This window comes from Littorina saxatilis, linkage group LG5, assembly GCF_037325665.1.
Source record: "Littorina saxatilis isolate snail1 linkage group LG5, US_GU_Lsax_2.0, whole genome shotgun sequence".
Lineage (NCBI taxonomy): Eukaryota > Metazoa > Mollusca > Gastropoda > Littorinimorpha > Littorinidae > Littorina > Littorina saxatilis.
Genome location: NC_090249.1, coordinates 16740585 through 16755506, shown reverse-complemented (window position 1 = coordinate 16755506; position 14922 = coordinate 16740585). Strand labels below are relative to the sequence as shown.

Sequence of the window (14922 nt, the reverse complement as noted above, 5' to 3'; positions counted from 1 at the left end):
AACCAACAACTTTCTTTGAGCTTTTTGTCCACTTATAGTTTTATCACACCCTATTATATTGCACATACAGTTTTCAACGATTTTCTCTGAACTTTATTTTTCAATGACTATGTGAGAATGTCATGCTTTTGGACCATGACTCTGAGAATGACCCACAACAGTAGCACTAAAAAGAGCTTTATGAATTAACAGGTGTAGGTAGCCAATGTAGGTAGTAATCTGAACACATTTATGTGCTGATGCTGCTGATAATAGTTCATTGCATTTGTCACACACGCCATGACATGACATGAGTACAGTTTAAATCCTATTTTGTGTGCTTGATGGATTTGAAGAATGATTGGTTTGTGTAATCGTTTGAATTTTTTTCAGGCTGTTCAAGAACGAATCAGTGGCTGTCCTGATGTTGGCACAAGAGAAAACTACAGTGTCATTAACGTGACAGCAGATGTAAGTTTACAACACAAGGACGCAGACAATCATGCAAACACACATAGACGTCCACTACAGCAAAGTGAAGGAGAAATTGTGTTGCATAAAAGGGCACACATGATAAACTAAATTGAAATGAAAACTCTTTGACGTGTATTTGACACCTTCACAAATAACTGTGCAACACAGACACACTCGTTTTCATGGCCAGAATTCTGTGCCTGTGTGTCCTTGTCTTTTGTCTGTCTACCAGTTTGTCAGAGTGTTTGTGTTGGAATATGTGCCTTCATTCCAGAGAGAAAATGTAAGTTTTACGCCCTCACGGCTAAGCCATTAGGGGCATGTTACACAGGAAAACCCGGCTTTGTATGAAAATAAAAATTAACAAGTCGCGTAAGGCGAAATTACTACATTTAGTCAAGCTGTGGAACTCACAGAATGAAACTGAACGTAGTCCGCCGCTAGTGCAAAAGGCAGTGAAAGTGACGAGCCTGTTTGGCACGGTAGCGGTAATTGCGCTGTGCTTCATAGCACGCTTTACTGCACCTCTGTTCGTTTTAACTTTCTGAGCGTGTTTTTAATCCAAACATATCATATCTATATGTTTTTGGAATCAGGAACCGACAAGGAATAAAATGAAAGTGTTTTTAAATTGATTTCGAAAAAAAAAATTTGATCATAATTTTTATATTTTTAATTTTCAGAGCTTGTTTTTAATCCAAATATAACATATTTATATGTTTTTGGAATCAGGAAATGATGAAGAATAAGATGAACGTAAATTTGGATCGTTTTTTTTTACAATTTTCAGATTTTTAATGACCAAAGTCATTAATTAATTTTTAAGCCACCAAGCTGAAATGCAATACAGAAGTCCGGCCTTTGTCGAAGATTGCTTGGCCAAAATTTCAATCAATTTGATTGAAAAATGAGAGTGTGACAGTGCCGCCTCAACTTTTACAAAAAGCCGGATATGACGTCATCAAAGACATTTATCGAAAAAAAGAAAAAAACTTCCGGGGATATCATTCCCAGGAACTCTCATGTCAAATTTCATAAAGATCGGTCCAGCAGTTTACTCTGAATCGCTCTACATACACACACACATACACCACGACCCTCGTCTCGATTCCCCCCTCTATGTTAAAACATTTAGTCATAACTTGACTAAATGTAAAAATTGGGGGGGGGGGGGGGGGATGTAGACAGCTGGCTGCCGGCTGCTAGAGGAGACCTGAAATGGGCTAGGGACCGTGTTGGGTCGTCTTGGGTCAGTGCTGAAATGGTTACTTTATTGGCTGTTGGCCGAACGGACACCCGGGCTTCATATTTTTGCATGCATGTATTCGTGTTTCCAAGGCCTGAGGCTTTCGCTGTGACCCTGGGATCTTTATCGTGCGCATGCGTGCACACGGGGGTGTTCGGACACCGAGGAGAGTCTGCACAAAGTTGACTCTGGGACACACATCCCGCGCCGAACTTGGGGGTTGAACCCACGCTGATAGTAACCCTTCATTCCACATGCACTGATTTTTCTTTGTACTTTTCTAAAACTGCAAGTTTTCTTCCTCAGGCAATGATCGAAGCAGTCAAGCATGCCATCGTAATGCTTCAGATCGCAAAGGTAAGTCATCTGGAAAAGTATTTTCATTCTTATTTGCTCAAGTTCAGCACTTTTGTGTTCTAAAAAGTTTCTGCTATTGAAAATTCAAGTTTAGTAGTAATGAGGGCAATAGGGTTGACAATGCAAGTTTGTTTTCTACTGTGTTTCACCTTTTGTGTCCGTTTTATTCTACTGTATAGGTACGCTAAGCTTGAACACTAATACAGTTAATAAATGAACAGAATAATGTATGACAGTTTACAGCAAGTTTGCACACCAGTTTCATGTGTGTGTTTTCCTCTCTTCCTCTCTCCCTCTCTCTCTATTAATGTAATTAATGTTCCATTCTGTAATTGCTTTATTGATGTTCCATTCATGTATTTTCCACTACTTTTCTCATTTATTATTACTGTATGTTTGATGTTTCTATGATTCTAGTCGGGCGCACGCGTGAATATGTGTTTGTGTGAATGTAAAGGGCACATTGTAAGATTAAGCCTATGGCCTAAAATGTCTACCCTTTATGTGAATAAAATGTTCTAAGTCTAAGTCTCTATATATTTATTATTAGTATATATATCTCTCTCTCTCTGTAATATCATTTTGTGATAATGATAACAGTGATTTTGATCTTGCTTTGAAGCCAACAGATTGTAAAGAAGAAAGGCGTGGAATACTGTAGTGCATGCATGTTCTGTGTGTGTGTGCATTTGATTATGTTAGCTCTATGTTTGCATGCTTGCTTGCAATTTATTATTTGTGCTACAATTATTATTTCAAGAAAACTTTTATAAACAAGTCGGTATGTTTCTTCATTTTTTCCTCAATTACACATGTTTTTCCCTTTGTCTATCAGTCAACCCAAATGTTGTCTGTTAAATTCTTACTCTTTCACTGATTTTTGTTTCCAATTTTCTTGCACTTCCCACCCCTTACCATCTCTTTGCAGTGAATAAGCGTAATTATATCTAAAATTGGTACTGCGTCAACAGAAAAAATTATATACATTGCTATCATTCTTGTAATGAAAGAAACACACATCTTTGACTTTGTTTCTGGTTTGCAGTTGATATGTACAGGTAATTGCATTGACAAAAAAATGACATGCACTCACTCATTCTCAAACACTCGTATATGGGTATACTTCTTCTTCTTCTTCTTCGTTCGTGGGCTGAAACTCCCACGTACACTCGTGTTTTTTGCACGAGTGGAATTTTACGTGTATGACCGTTTTTTACCCCGCCATTTAGGCAGCCATACGCCGTTTTCGGAGGAAGCATGCTGGGTATTTTCGTGTTTCTATAACCCACCGAACTCTGACATGGATTACAGGATCTTTTTCGTGCGCACTTGGTTTTGTGCTTGCGTGTACACACGGGGGTGTTCGAACACCGAGGAGAGTCTGCACACAAAGTTGACTCTGAGAAATAAATCTCTCGCCGAACGTGGGGACGAACTCACGCTGACAGCGGCCAACTGGATACAAATCCAGCGCGCTACCGACTGAGCTACATCCCCGCCCGTATGGGTATACATATGTAGTTATCTCAGCTATGTGCAGTCAAGGTAATGCCCTCTGCTTTTTTGCTAAGTCATTTGTTGATTTTGTTGAATAACCTACGGTACTTTTTTCTCTCTTTTTTTTTTAAACCCCCCACCCCAAAGCATTATAGAATATAAGGTCACAGATTTTAATTTTTGATCCTACTGATTATTTTGGCTAGGCTCTGCAGATAAAGAAAGCTTAATTAAAGTTTAGTCTCAGTTTCTCCCACTGTCACTCCTCCACGCCTGCTTTACAGTTACACTGTGTAAGTTGAGATTGATCCTTGCAGTGTGTCTTTCTCAATATTCAGAAAATCTTGTTGAACAATTCAAGTGGAACCTTATCTTTTAAACTGAATTTCACCTGACCAGTTCTTGTAAATGAGATAAAATTGACTGGTTGCGATCATCTTCACAGGCGAATACTGTTTATGTCAGTTTATGGGGACATTTACTTTTTTGTTGTCCTATGTAGAGCTTTGACATTTTCACTTATAATTTACTTTTGGGATATTTTTTACCAAATTTTCGGTTGCTCTTCATCAAATATCAGGATCTCAGCCAGGCATAATTACCTGTGAAATGGAAGTCTGCATGTATCAGTATGTTTATGATTGAACAGTATGAAATAAAGATGTTGGTATAAACTCTAATGCGTACCTGTAGAGTTCAAACCAATCCCTATATTCACCCAACCCAGAAATGTCCTTGGTAGTCATGACCCTCTGAAGATTTGTTCACATGAGTTTAATTCTTTTTTCCCAACTGTGTGTGTGTGATGTGAGTTTCTCCTGTCTCATTCTGTCTCCCCTCCCCCCACGTTCTCTCTCCCACTTTCTTTACAACTAATGTGTTTTTATCAAGGCAGCCCTAATGCTGGCTAGTCAAAGACAGTGCAATATACAGCATCTTACAGTAAGACAAAGTTGCATCCAGATCTTCTTTGGGCCAACACAACTTGCTATGGTTGAACTTGATTGATGAGATACTACATCAGATGAACAAACCAAGACCCTTCTTCACCCTCTTTTCTAAAGTGAAATCTCTGATGTCAACAAACAAACAAAGCTCAACAAGATGTCTTAACACTCACAATGTAAACTGCGTCCGCCCCGTGATCGGGAGGTCGTGGGTTCGAACCCCGGCCGGGTCATACCTAAGACTTTAAAATTGGCAATCTAGTGGCTGCTCCGCCTGGCGTCTGGGATTATGGGGTTAGTGCTAGGACTGGTTGGTCCCGTGTCAGAATAATGTGACTGGGTGAGACATGAAGCCTGTGCTGCGACTTCTGTCTTGTGTGTGGCGCACGTTATATGTCAAAGCAGCACCGCCCTGATATGGCCCTTCGTGGTTGGCTGGGCGTTAAGCAAACAAACAAACAAAACCACAATGTAAACTGTCTACCTCCTGAGGAAATGACAAAGAGTTTCGAGAATGAAGTTTCTCTCCGTGACTTAGTCATGTCAGTAGTGGCAAACTATGTTCAAGGTCACCGCCAGGTTGAAAATATATCGCTATCATATATATATTATTGAGTGCTGTCATGGCAGAATTGTATCATTGGAGCAGAAGTGTTATTGGTTACTGCCTAGCATCATTTAACACCTACAATGTGAATATTAGCTGAACAGGGTATGTTGCAGGAAAGCCTGAAGGAGCCGGTGCTGAATGGATCTTTACATGGACTCCCACTGACGGAAGAAGCTAACTTTGACCACTTTAAAATGAGAGGTAACTCACATCTTCCTAAAGCCTGTCCTTAACTGGGCAAAGTCGACTACGCGAAGTATACTTCGCGAAGCTGGCAGCACGAAGCTTAAGTGCTGAGTATTTGATAAAAAGACTTTGTGACGACTTCAGGCTCAATTAAGGACTGGCTTAATGCAGATAAAGGCACGTTCATTCTGTAGAGGCACGTTCATTCTGTAGTGCCTTGAGGTCTCACATCTCTTTTGTTGATCTTGTAAAACATGGCTGGCTTGGTAAAAGCAAGATTTATTTTTAATAATTTGTTTTCTCGACTTTTTGTTTTCTTTTCCTTGTTTGGAAAGAATGCAAGCATGCAAAAATATATTGGTCGAAATTTATTAACGATGGTGTAATAAGTGATTGTAAACACTGGATCAGTGATGATAGCAGTAAACTTTTCAAGAACTTGGAGTGAGCTTTTCCAGACAAAGCAACTGGAAAAAAAAAGATAAGATAAGATAAGAAAACTTTAATGTCCATTTTCATTTCACATAAACATGGAAATTTGTCTTTTGAAAACTATCTGCACTGTCTTTTCAGTTCCCATTCCCAGAGTGCCATGCTCACCAGAGGATCCAACTATGAAGACTGATGTTACAGAAGATTATTCTGTTCCCTGCACCTCCTACTCCAGCAGTGACGATGATGAGTTCTATGATGCAGAAGCTCCCACGGCCTCCCCAAAGTAAGATCATACAGTGAAAACGTCCTTTTAAGACCACCTGTTTTATGTATATATATATATTTACCATATTTTCAGGACTATACTGCGCTTTGTTATATAGGGCGCAACCCCCACTTTTAAGGTAAAATTGAGAAAAACACACACAATAGGCGCTTCCGGTGTATTGGCCGCACATCAAAGGAAGAATACAGAATGGAAATACTTTTGCTTCCAATGTGTGGTGAGCTCAAAGGCAGGTGCATTGTAATACAGTAGTCCCTTCCATTTCCGGCCCTTTCGTGGGCGTGAACCTGCCCGGAGCGGCCAGCTTTCCCATGACTAATGAGTTTTCCTTCTATAATTGACTCTTAATGGCCGTTAACCTGTCTGACGCGGTCAACGGTCACTGATTTTTGCCCTAAGGTGCCCCACTTACTCGACAGGAGCGGCCACTTAACGGCCACTTGTCACTTTCGCGGGCGAGCGCCTGTGGCTCTCCCCGCCCACCCACCTCCCACCTGTGTGTGTGTGTGTGTGTGTGTGTGTGTGTGTGTGTGTGTGTGTGTGTGTGTGTGTGTTGTGTGCACAGACGGCACAGCACGAGCAGACGACATGAATACTTACGCATGCGCAAACTGTAAATACAGACATGCGCATACATGTACATTTACGGCAGTCACTTCCGGATCGATCACAGCTGATGTGAGTTTGAAACACTTGTTTATCTGACACTCAAATACATATATAATAATCCAAACAACACACATAGAAACATACGAAACAATAGCTTAGCCAGGACAATCGAGTTAAACACGCAAATAATTAAGATGTATAAACGAAAGCAAAACTAACAGAGACAATGAATCGGCGGCTCGTGGATGATCGCTTTCTTTTCTTCATGAAAACTTGATCGTGTTTTGGTTTTTTTTTTGGAGGAGGGGGGGGGGGGGGGGGGGGCCTGTAATGAACGGCCACCTGATATTTGCGGTCACCTTTGCCATGACTAATGGATGACCGGATATGGCAGGTACTACTGTAGCTGGTTGGCCTGGTGACCTCGGGTCAATGACCCATACTTGTCAGCTGAGATCAGCTGCCTGTCCCAGTTTAGAGACACTGACCTTCTTACCCGGGGTCAATGACCTTACCTATGAGACCGACTCCTTTGATGTTTGAGCAGAAACTCTGCCAGGGTGATAGTAGCAGAAACATGCATATCACAAGAGAGGGAACGTTATGTTTATTTGGAAAGCGATGTGGGAATACAGGCCAGTCACTAGCAAGAGGGCATGTCTCAAACATGTGTTCAGGAAGCACATGGCAATGTTTGTCTGCGCAAATACAAGGGTACTCACTCTTTCACAACCCATGCAAACTTAACAGAATTATTTCCGGAATTTGTCTATTGGTTGTTGGTGCTGAAAAACGAAAAGAGAGCAAATAATGATAATGATAATAATGTATAATATTTATATGAGCGCATGTATCCTGCTCAAAGCGCTGTACACTCAAAATACTACGACAACATAACAGCAGAAACAAAGAACTGCCAAGAATGAAACTCCTAATGTTCTGATTTGGTAGTCTTCTTGTTAAGTCAAGACACATTTAGTCAGATGTGTGCTTTGTTTTGCACAGGTGCTAAATGTTGGTTGGTGGTGTGTTTTTTTGTTGTTTTTTTTTCTCTTCCGCTGATATTGCCGTACAAGATCGATGCAAGTTTGTTTCCTTTCTCACTTCACATGGCAAACTCCATGCTTAAAACTATTTACATTCAGGTGTATCACTGTAAAAAGAAGGTTCTACAAGTGTATAACTTTCACATTTGTTACTTCAAATCTCAGGTGCTAGCTAATCTTCAGCAGCAATGTTTGGGATCAGCTTTGAAGGGACTCTGCCAACAAAGCAAGTCTTTTCTGCAAAAAGTGTGGAATGATTGAACAAGAAAACCAATAAATTGCACAATGGAGATCTGCCGATAGCCTACACAAAGTCTTGTTTGGAGGGATGGTTTTTAAGGCATGGAAATAGTTATACAGTCACAGGTTATCGCACAGGTCTTTTCCAAAACTGCAATCTTCTTCTTCCCGTGGGGGACCGGATCCAATTTCTTGGATGTTGAAGGTCCCGCGGTGATGTCCATACACTGTTGGCCCCCATTGCGGTCTGTGCCAGTCGTGTAAGGAAGTTAAAAAGCCAAAGCTGGGGGAGGGGGGGGGGGGGGGGGTATGGGGGTGCAGGAGGGCAGTGGAGAGGAGCTTGGCTAGGTTTTGGGGTTATTAAAACTTTGTACAATCCATCAACGGCTATGGGAGGGAGGTGGATGGCTGCAGGGCTCTGCTGCCACCGAGTCGTGACATGAACGACTCAAGGGAGGGGGCGGATGTGGTGGAGATCGGGAGCTTGTTCCACTCTGATGTTGTCCGCGGAAAAAAGGAGTGGGACAGTGAAGGGTGGTAGTCCTGTTCTTGGTGGATCCTATTCCCTCTCGTTCTCGTGTCTGATGGTTTGAGAAACGCGGTCTTGTCAATGCCGACCATGTCATTTTTAATTTTAAACATCATCGCTAGTCGACTGTTATGTCTTCGTTCTTCGAGGCTCTTCCATCCTAAGTTTGTCAGCATGTTGGTGACGGTGCCAGGCTCTTTTTCCCTGTAGTTATTGTGGACATATCTGGCCGCTCTTTTTTGGACTGACTCGAGCAGGTTGTTGTGCTGTTGTTCGTGCGGATTCCAGACAGTCGAGGCATACTCAAGGGTGGGGCGGACCATTGTGATGTAGGTTGCCGCTTTCACTTTTGGAGTGCACTCCTTGAAGTTCCTTCGGAGGAAGCCGACTGTCCTGTTTCCCTTCGCTGCAGCTGTTTCTACGTGCCTGCCCCAAGAAAGGTTACTTGTAATAGTAACACCTAGATATTTACTCTCTGTCGTTGTTTCAAGAGTCTGTCCATGGAGGTGGTAGTTGGATGGAAGAAGTATCTTATTCTTGTTTGGCATGATGTTCATTACCACACATTTGCTTGGGTTGAACTCCATTTGCCATTCTTGCTCCCATTTCTCTAGCGCTTCCAGGTCTTGTTGGAGCAGCATCTGGTCTTGTTGATTTGAGATGTTTCTAAACAGGAGGCTGTCGTCAGCAAACAGTTTTACTTTGGAATTTTTCACGACGTCTGGCATGTCGTTAATATATAGCAGGAATAGGAGGGGTCCTAGCACTGTGCCTTGGGGCACGCCTGATGTTACTGGTGCTGGTGTTGATTGGACGCCCTCGATTGCCACCCTTTGTGTTCTGTCGGACAGGAAAGATTGAATCCAGTTTAGAGTGGAACCCCGAACTCCGTAATAGTGGAGTTTGTGCTGAAGGCGCTGGTGAGGAACCTTGTCGAAAGCTTTCGAAAAATCCAGTAGGACAGTGTCCACTTGATTTTTCTTGGCAAGGTTTTGTGCGATGTCGTGCACTGTCACTATGAGCTGGGATTCACAGGATCGTTGCTTCCGGAAACCGTGCTGGACGTCAGTAAGGATGTTGTTCTTTTGAAGATGTTGCATTATGGTGCTATGGACTATATGTTCGAGGATCTTGCATGTGATTGATGTGAGTGATACAGGACGGTAATTCGCGGGATGGTGTTTGTCTCCTTTTTTAAATATAGGGACGACTAGGGCCTCCTTCCAGTCCTGAGGTGTTTTTCCTCCATCAATCGACATTTGGAACATCCTTGTTAAGATAGGTGCTATTTCTTCAGCTGCTGTCTTCAGTAGAAAAGCAGGTATTTCATCTGGTCCAGTCGCCTTGCATTCAAGTGTGGGTTAAGATTTCACTGTTAAAGATATAATTTAAAGATATGAAAATTGATTGAGATACACGTATGTTGCAGAAAAATGTGTCATTCTAAAAATGAATGTTTTTTCTCCAGTAAAAGGGATCACTCTGTTGACCCTGCTAGAACTGGAGGAACACCAGAAAAGAAACGGGAGGTGCAGCCACCTGTAATTACCCCCATTGAGGACAACTTTGATGGTAAGATTCCATTTCACTTCACCTTTGCTGACATGTGCGTCAGTTAATTCTTGGTTGTTTGTCTTGCTATTTTTTGTATCCTTTGGAAGTAGCTCTGAGATAATGTTGGTCTGTGGATTGCTCGGTCAGCCTGTCTTTCTGTGTGTGTCATTGTGTGTGTGTGTGTTGGTGGGTGGGTGTATGTGTGTGTGTGTGTTGGTGGGTGGGTGGATGTGTTTGTGTGTGTGTGTGCGTGTGCATGTGGACATGTAGGTGTCTGTATCAGTCTTTTTGTTTGGCTGTCTGTGGTCTTTTTGTCTCTCTTTGTGTTTAATCACAAAGGCGTTCTCATGAACTCAACATTTTGACAATCCTTGTTTTTGCAAAAAGGGTGTAAGCACAAGTCAGAATAAAGTGTATGTTGCTTGGTGCCCTCCCTTGTCACAGGTATCGACAAATGCTGTGCTAGAATGTTTCAAAAACTACAAGGGTAGTTTTAATGATACTAATTCTTTTCTTTTTTCTTCACAGACCTGTATGATGCTGAGGATCAAGAAGATCGTAAGTATGCTTATTTATTCCTCTTATAGAATTTGTTTGTTTGTTTGCTTAACACCCAGCCGACCACGAAGGGCCATATCAGGGCGGTGCTGCTTTGACATATAACGTGCGCCACACACAAGACAGAAGTCGCAGCACAGGCTTCATGTCTCACCCCGTCACATTATTCTGACACCGGACCAACCAGTCCTAGCACTAACCCCATAATGCCAGACGCCAGGCGGAGCAGCCACTAGATTGCCAATTTTAAAGTCTTAGGTATGACCCGGCCGGGGTTCGAACCCACGACCTCCTGATCACAGGGCGGACGCCTTACCACTAGGCCACCGTGGCGGTCTCTTATAGAATGCGTGATGAAGTACTGTGTGACTTATTTCATGACGTGCTAAAAGAAATGACCTATAAAAGAGAGAAGATTGCTGTTACTTGTATATCTGGGGTCTTGTAAGTTTGCATACAATTTGCAGATGCATCCTCCTTATGTTGTGTTTTAATGTAAGAGTTAAAAAAATATTCTCAGTCAGGGCATTTGCTTGTCAAACTGCTTAACTAGTTGGTGTTATTATTTTTTTTATTCAAGTAAGTATTAGGAGAGTCTACGTTAGAAATAAGTGTTTAGCCATCTGGCTAGCCAACTGTAGACAGTGAACTTAATGTTGAGTTGGTTTTTGTTGAACGTTGTTGAAGCTAGGGTGTTAAAACTCCACACACTTCCAGGGGTTGATTACCTTCAGACATGATACATGTCTGGTTGATCCTCATACATTTTGAAAGTCACAGCAGGATCGAGTTATGTGATGAACAACATCTTAGCACAGGGAAAGGCAGTTGATTGAGTGTTTTGCTTTTCTTGTGCTTTATTTTAGTAATGAAAAGACTCTAAAAAACTGCGCATGACAGCAAAAATAACATTCCCCCAAAATACCGTAAAAGTCGACCTATAAGCCGCGACTTTTTTTTCCTAAATGGACCCCTGCGGCTTATAAGGCGGTGCGGCTTATGAATGACTTTTTCTGAATCAGTGGCGTGTATCCGACTTCGCTCAGTGACCTAGTTTCCGGAAGTTGGATCGCCGCTGTGTAATGGCCTTGAATCAGCTGTGTTTACCTCAATTCACTCACTCACCTTCTTTCCGGAAGTTTGAAGCATGACAATAACTTACACTCACACAGTAATGGGTTGGCATACACCGGTTTTGATCGATCACTTCGCATTGCTACTACAGAGAACAGCAACACGCACATCTCCTAAAACAAAGCAACGTACAACCACGATGCCGAAAACACGGAGGCAGGCCTATGATGCAGCCTACAAACTTGCAGCCATAGACTTGGCTGTTGAAAAAGGCAATCGCGCTGCTGCTCAACAAATCGGCGTCAATGAAAGCATGATTAGGCGTTGGCGAAAGCAACGAGGCGAACTTGTGAAATGCAAGAAATCCACAAAAGCATTCCGTGGTTGCAAGGCACGCTGGCCACAATTAGAAAACGAAATGGAGGACTGGGTCAACACACAACGTGAGGATGGTCGCGGTGTTTCAACTGTTCAGCTTCGTCTGAAAGCACGCACCATTGCAACACGTCTGAAGATAGACAACTTCAAAGGCGGTCAATCTTGGTGTTGCCGATTTTTGAGGCGCAAAGGTCTGTCACTGCGTGCACGTACAACTTTGTGCCAACAGCTGCCGCCAGACTTCCAGGAGAAAATGATGTCATTTCGAAACTACGCAAAAGAGCAGGTAGCTGAGAATCTGATTGGCCCACAGAACATCATAAATATGGATGAGGTTCCGTTGACCTTTGACCTTCCATTGACACGCACAGTAAACAAAAAGGGCGAGTCTTCTGTGGCACTGAAAACAACGGGACATGAAAAAACACACTTCACCTGTGTTTTGTCGTGCACGGCTTCGGGTGAAAAGCTTCCGCCGATGGTGATTTTCAAGCGAATCACAATGCCGAAAGAAAAGTTTCCGAAGGGGATCGTCGTGCAGGTTAACAAGAAGGGGTGGATGGATGAGAAGATGATGGACACCTGGCTGACAGAATGCTATGGGAAAAGGCCAGGTGGTTTCTTCCGTCGCACTAAAGCTCTGTTAGTCATGGACAGCATGCGTGCACACATCACTGAGAAAGTCAAAAAGTCAGTCACTGCCACCAACTCCATCATCGCTATCATCCCGGGTGGCACAACAAAGTACCTGCAACCCCTCGATATCAGTGTGAACCGGCCCTTCAAAGTGGTGATGAGGGATGAGTGGGAGAGGTGGATGGTGGATGGCGAGAAATCATTCACAAAGACTGGCTGCATGCGTAGAGCAACCTTTGCAGATGTGTGCCAGTGGGTCCTGAAAGCTTGGGATGCTGTCAAAAAGTCAACGATCATCAGCTTCAGAAAGGCTGAGATCATCACTGGAGCAGACGACGCGACAGACAACACGACAGCCACTGACAGTGGGGCCGAGAGTGACACTTCCGGTGACTCTGTGCCAGAAGCCATTCTGAACTTGTTCATCTCCGACACTGAGGAGTCCGACTTCAGCGGATTTTCAGCATCAGATGTTGAGTGATTTACAGAACTAACTACAGGTGCTGTGTGCAGGACGAGAGGACAGTTTGATAGTCCAGAGTTCTGTGAATCACTCAACATCTGATGCTGAAAGTAAAGTGCAAAACTGACAAGTTAGCCGGTTCGTTTTTGTGTGTGTGTGGTTTTTTTTTCGTTGACTTTCGATGTTGCTTGACTTGAACTTTGCTTCTAGGCGCGGCTTGTATGCCGGAGCGGCTTGTGTATGGATTTTTCTGATTTTTTTTAAAAAATCGGGGGGTGCGGCTTATACCCAGGTGCGTCTTATAGGTCAACTTTTACGGTACTGGAAATACATGAGAACATTTTTTTTTCTTCACTGTCACGCACAGTCACCGTTATTCTTTTGCTTAATTTTGGTGCCAAAAGATAACGGGCGCAATGAAAGGTCGTGGGTTCCAAACCCGGCCGCACCTGGTGGGTTAAGGATGGAGATTTTTCTGATCTCCCAGGTCAACTTATGTGCAGACCTGCTAGTGCCTTATCCTCCTTTGTGTGTACATGCAAGGACAAGACCAAGTACGCACAGAAAAGATCCTGTAATCCATATCAGAGTTCCTTATAGAAACACGAAAATAACCAGCATGCTTCCCGCAAAAGCGGCGTAAGACTACCTAAATGGAGTTGTACAAAACCGTCATACACGTAAAATCCGGGGGAGTTTCTGCCCATGAACGAAGAGGAAGAAGGTGCTTAAAAAACTATAATAATAATAATAATAATAATAACAGCTTATATCGCTTGAACCACAGCAATCTATGCTCTCCGTGTTTTACACATAAAGTATGAATAAGAACATACTACAGCAGTCCCTCTCATGAACGGACACCCTTGGGCCATAGCAAAACTGTCCGTACATTGCAGGTGTCCGGTCACGGGAGGGGTGACCACACCACCCCCTCCCCCATACACTCACACAGAGACACACAAACAACAGGATTGAGTCTATGCTAATCACTTCTTGTGGCTACTAAACAATAAACTCCTAATACTTCTTTAAACGTTCTGTAAAAATGATTTGTATGAAAAGTGTTGAAAAGAAGAGATAAAATAATTCCTCAAGGCAGTGAACACACTCACCATGCACTGACATACGAAAGCAGCCACACAAACACAGCACAGAGGAGCGTGTGCAGATGCTTTGCAAGAATAAGCTTGAAAACCAGTTTGAATAAATAGCAGCAGATAGAGCTGCATGTCATAATCATGTAATTTATTTTCATCTTGTCTGGGCTTTATTGACTGCATGCCGATCATGTGGCATGGCAGTGACTTTTCACTCTTCAGTCGGAAATACACTGTACATAACACAGCTAATGCCTACCCCAAGCCGTGACGACTGATGCTTGGAAATTGTGTGGAAGAGTACACCTCTCTATTTCTCTCCAATGCTCTTTCTGCTGACATGCAGTGACACCGGACACCCCACAGAGTTTAGCCAGCTACCCCTCCACCCCCCCTCCCTCTCTCTCTCACTCCCTCCAGCCATGTACTGTTTGGGGCTGTGGCCAGAGAGGTCAGCTCCAACTGTTCACTCAGAGCAAAACCAGTTGACTGTGTCGTAACTTTTGACAAAGCAAGACAACTGAAGGGTTCACAGATTAGGCAACCGACTCACTGAGGGGAAACAAGAGTATCTTGTCAATGAAAGAGGTTACACACAAACACACGATGCTGAGAACTGTGGCCGGTTTTTCACTCTTTCGCTCAGGACCTTCATCGACTGTGGTTTCTGTTGTTTACGTCCAACAGACAAGAATAAAGAGCACAGTGCAGTTTCATG

General features: G+C 43.0%; 1 protein-coding gene across 2 annotated transcripts in view; it reads left to right on the top strand.

The window, feature by feature from the left end:
- LOC138966414 (oxysterol-binding protein-related protein 9-like) overlaps positions 1-14922 on the top strand; it is a 40617-nt gene that overhangs the window by 6433 nt on the left and 19262 nt on the right. The window contains exons 6-11 of one of the 2 annotated variants that reach the window (XM_070338645.1): positions 373-450; positions 2006-2056; positions 5224-5311; positions 5870-6014; positions 9910-10013; positions 10524-10553. In XM_070338645.1, the coding sequence (XP_070194746.1) occupies positions 373-450; positions 2006-2056; positions 5224-5311; positions 5870-6014; positions 9910-10013; positions 10524-10553 (496 nt within the window). Of the gene's footprint in view, positions 1-372; positions 451-2005; positions 2057-5211; positions 5312-5869; positions 6015-9909; positions 10014-10523; positions 10554-14922 lie in introns of both variants that reach the window. The other variant, XM_070338644.1, reaches the window with a different exon arrangement.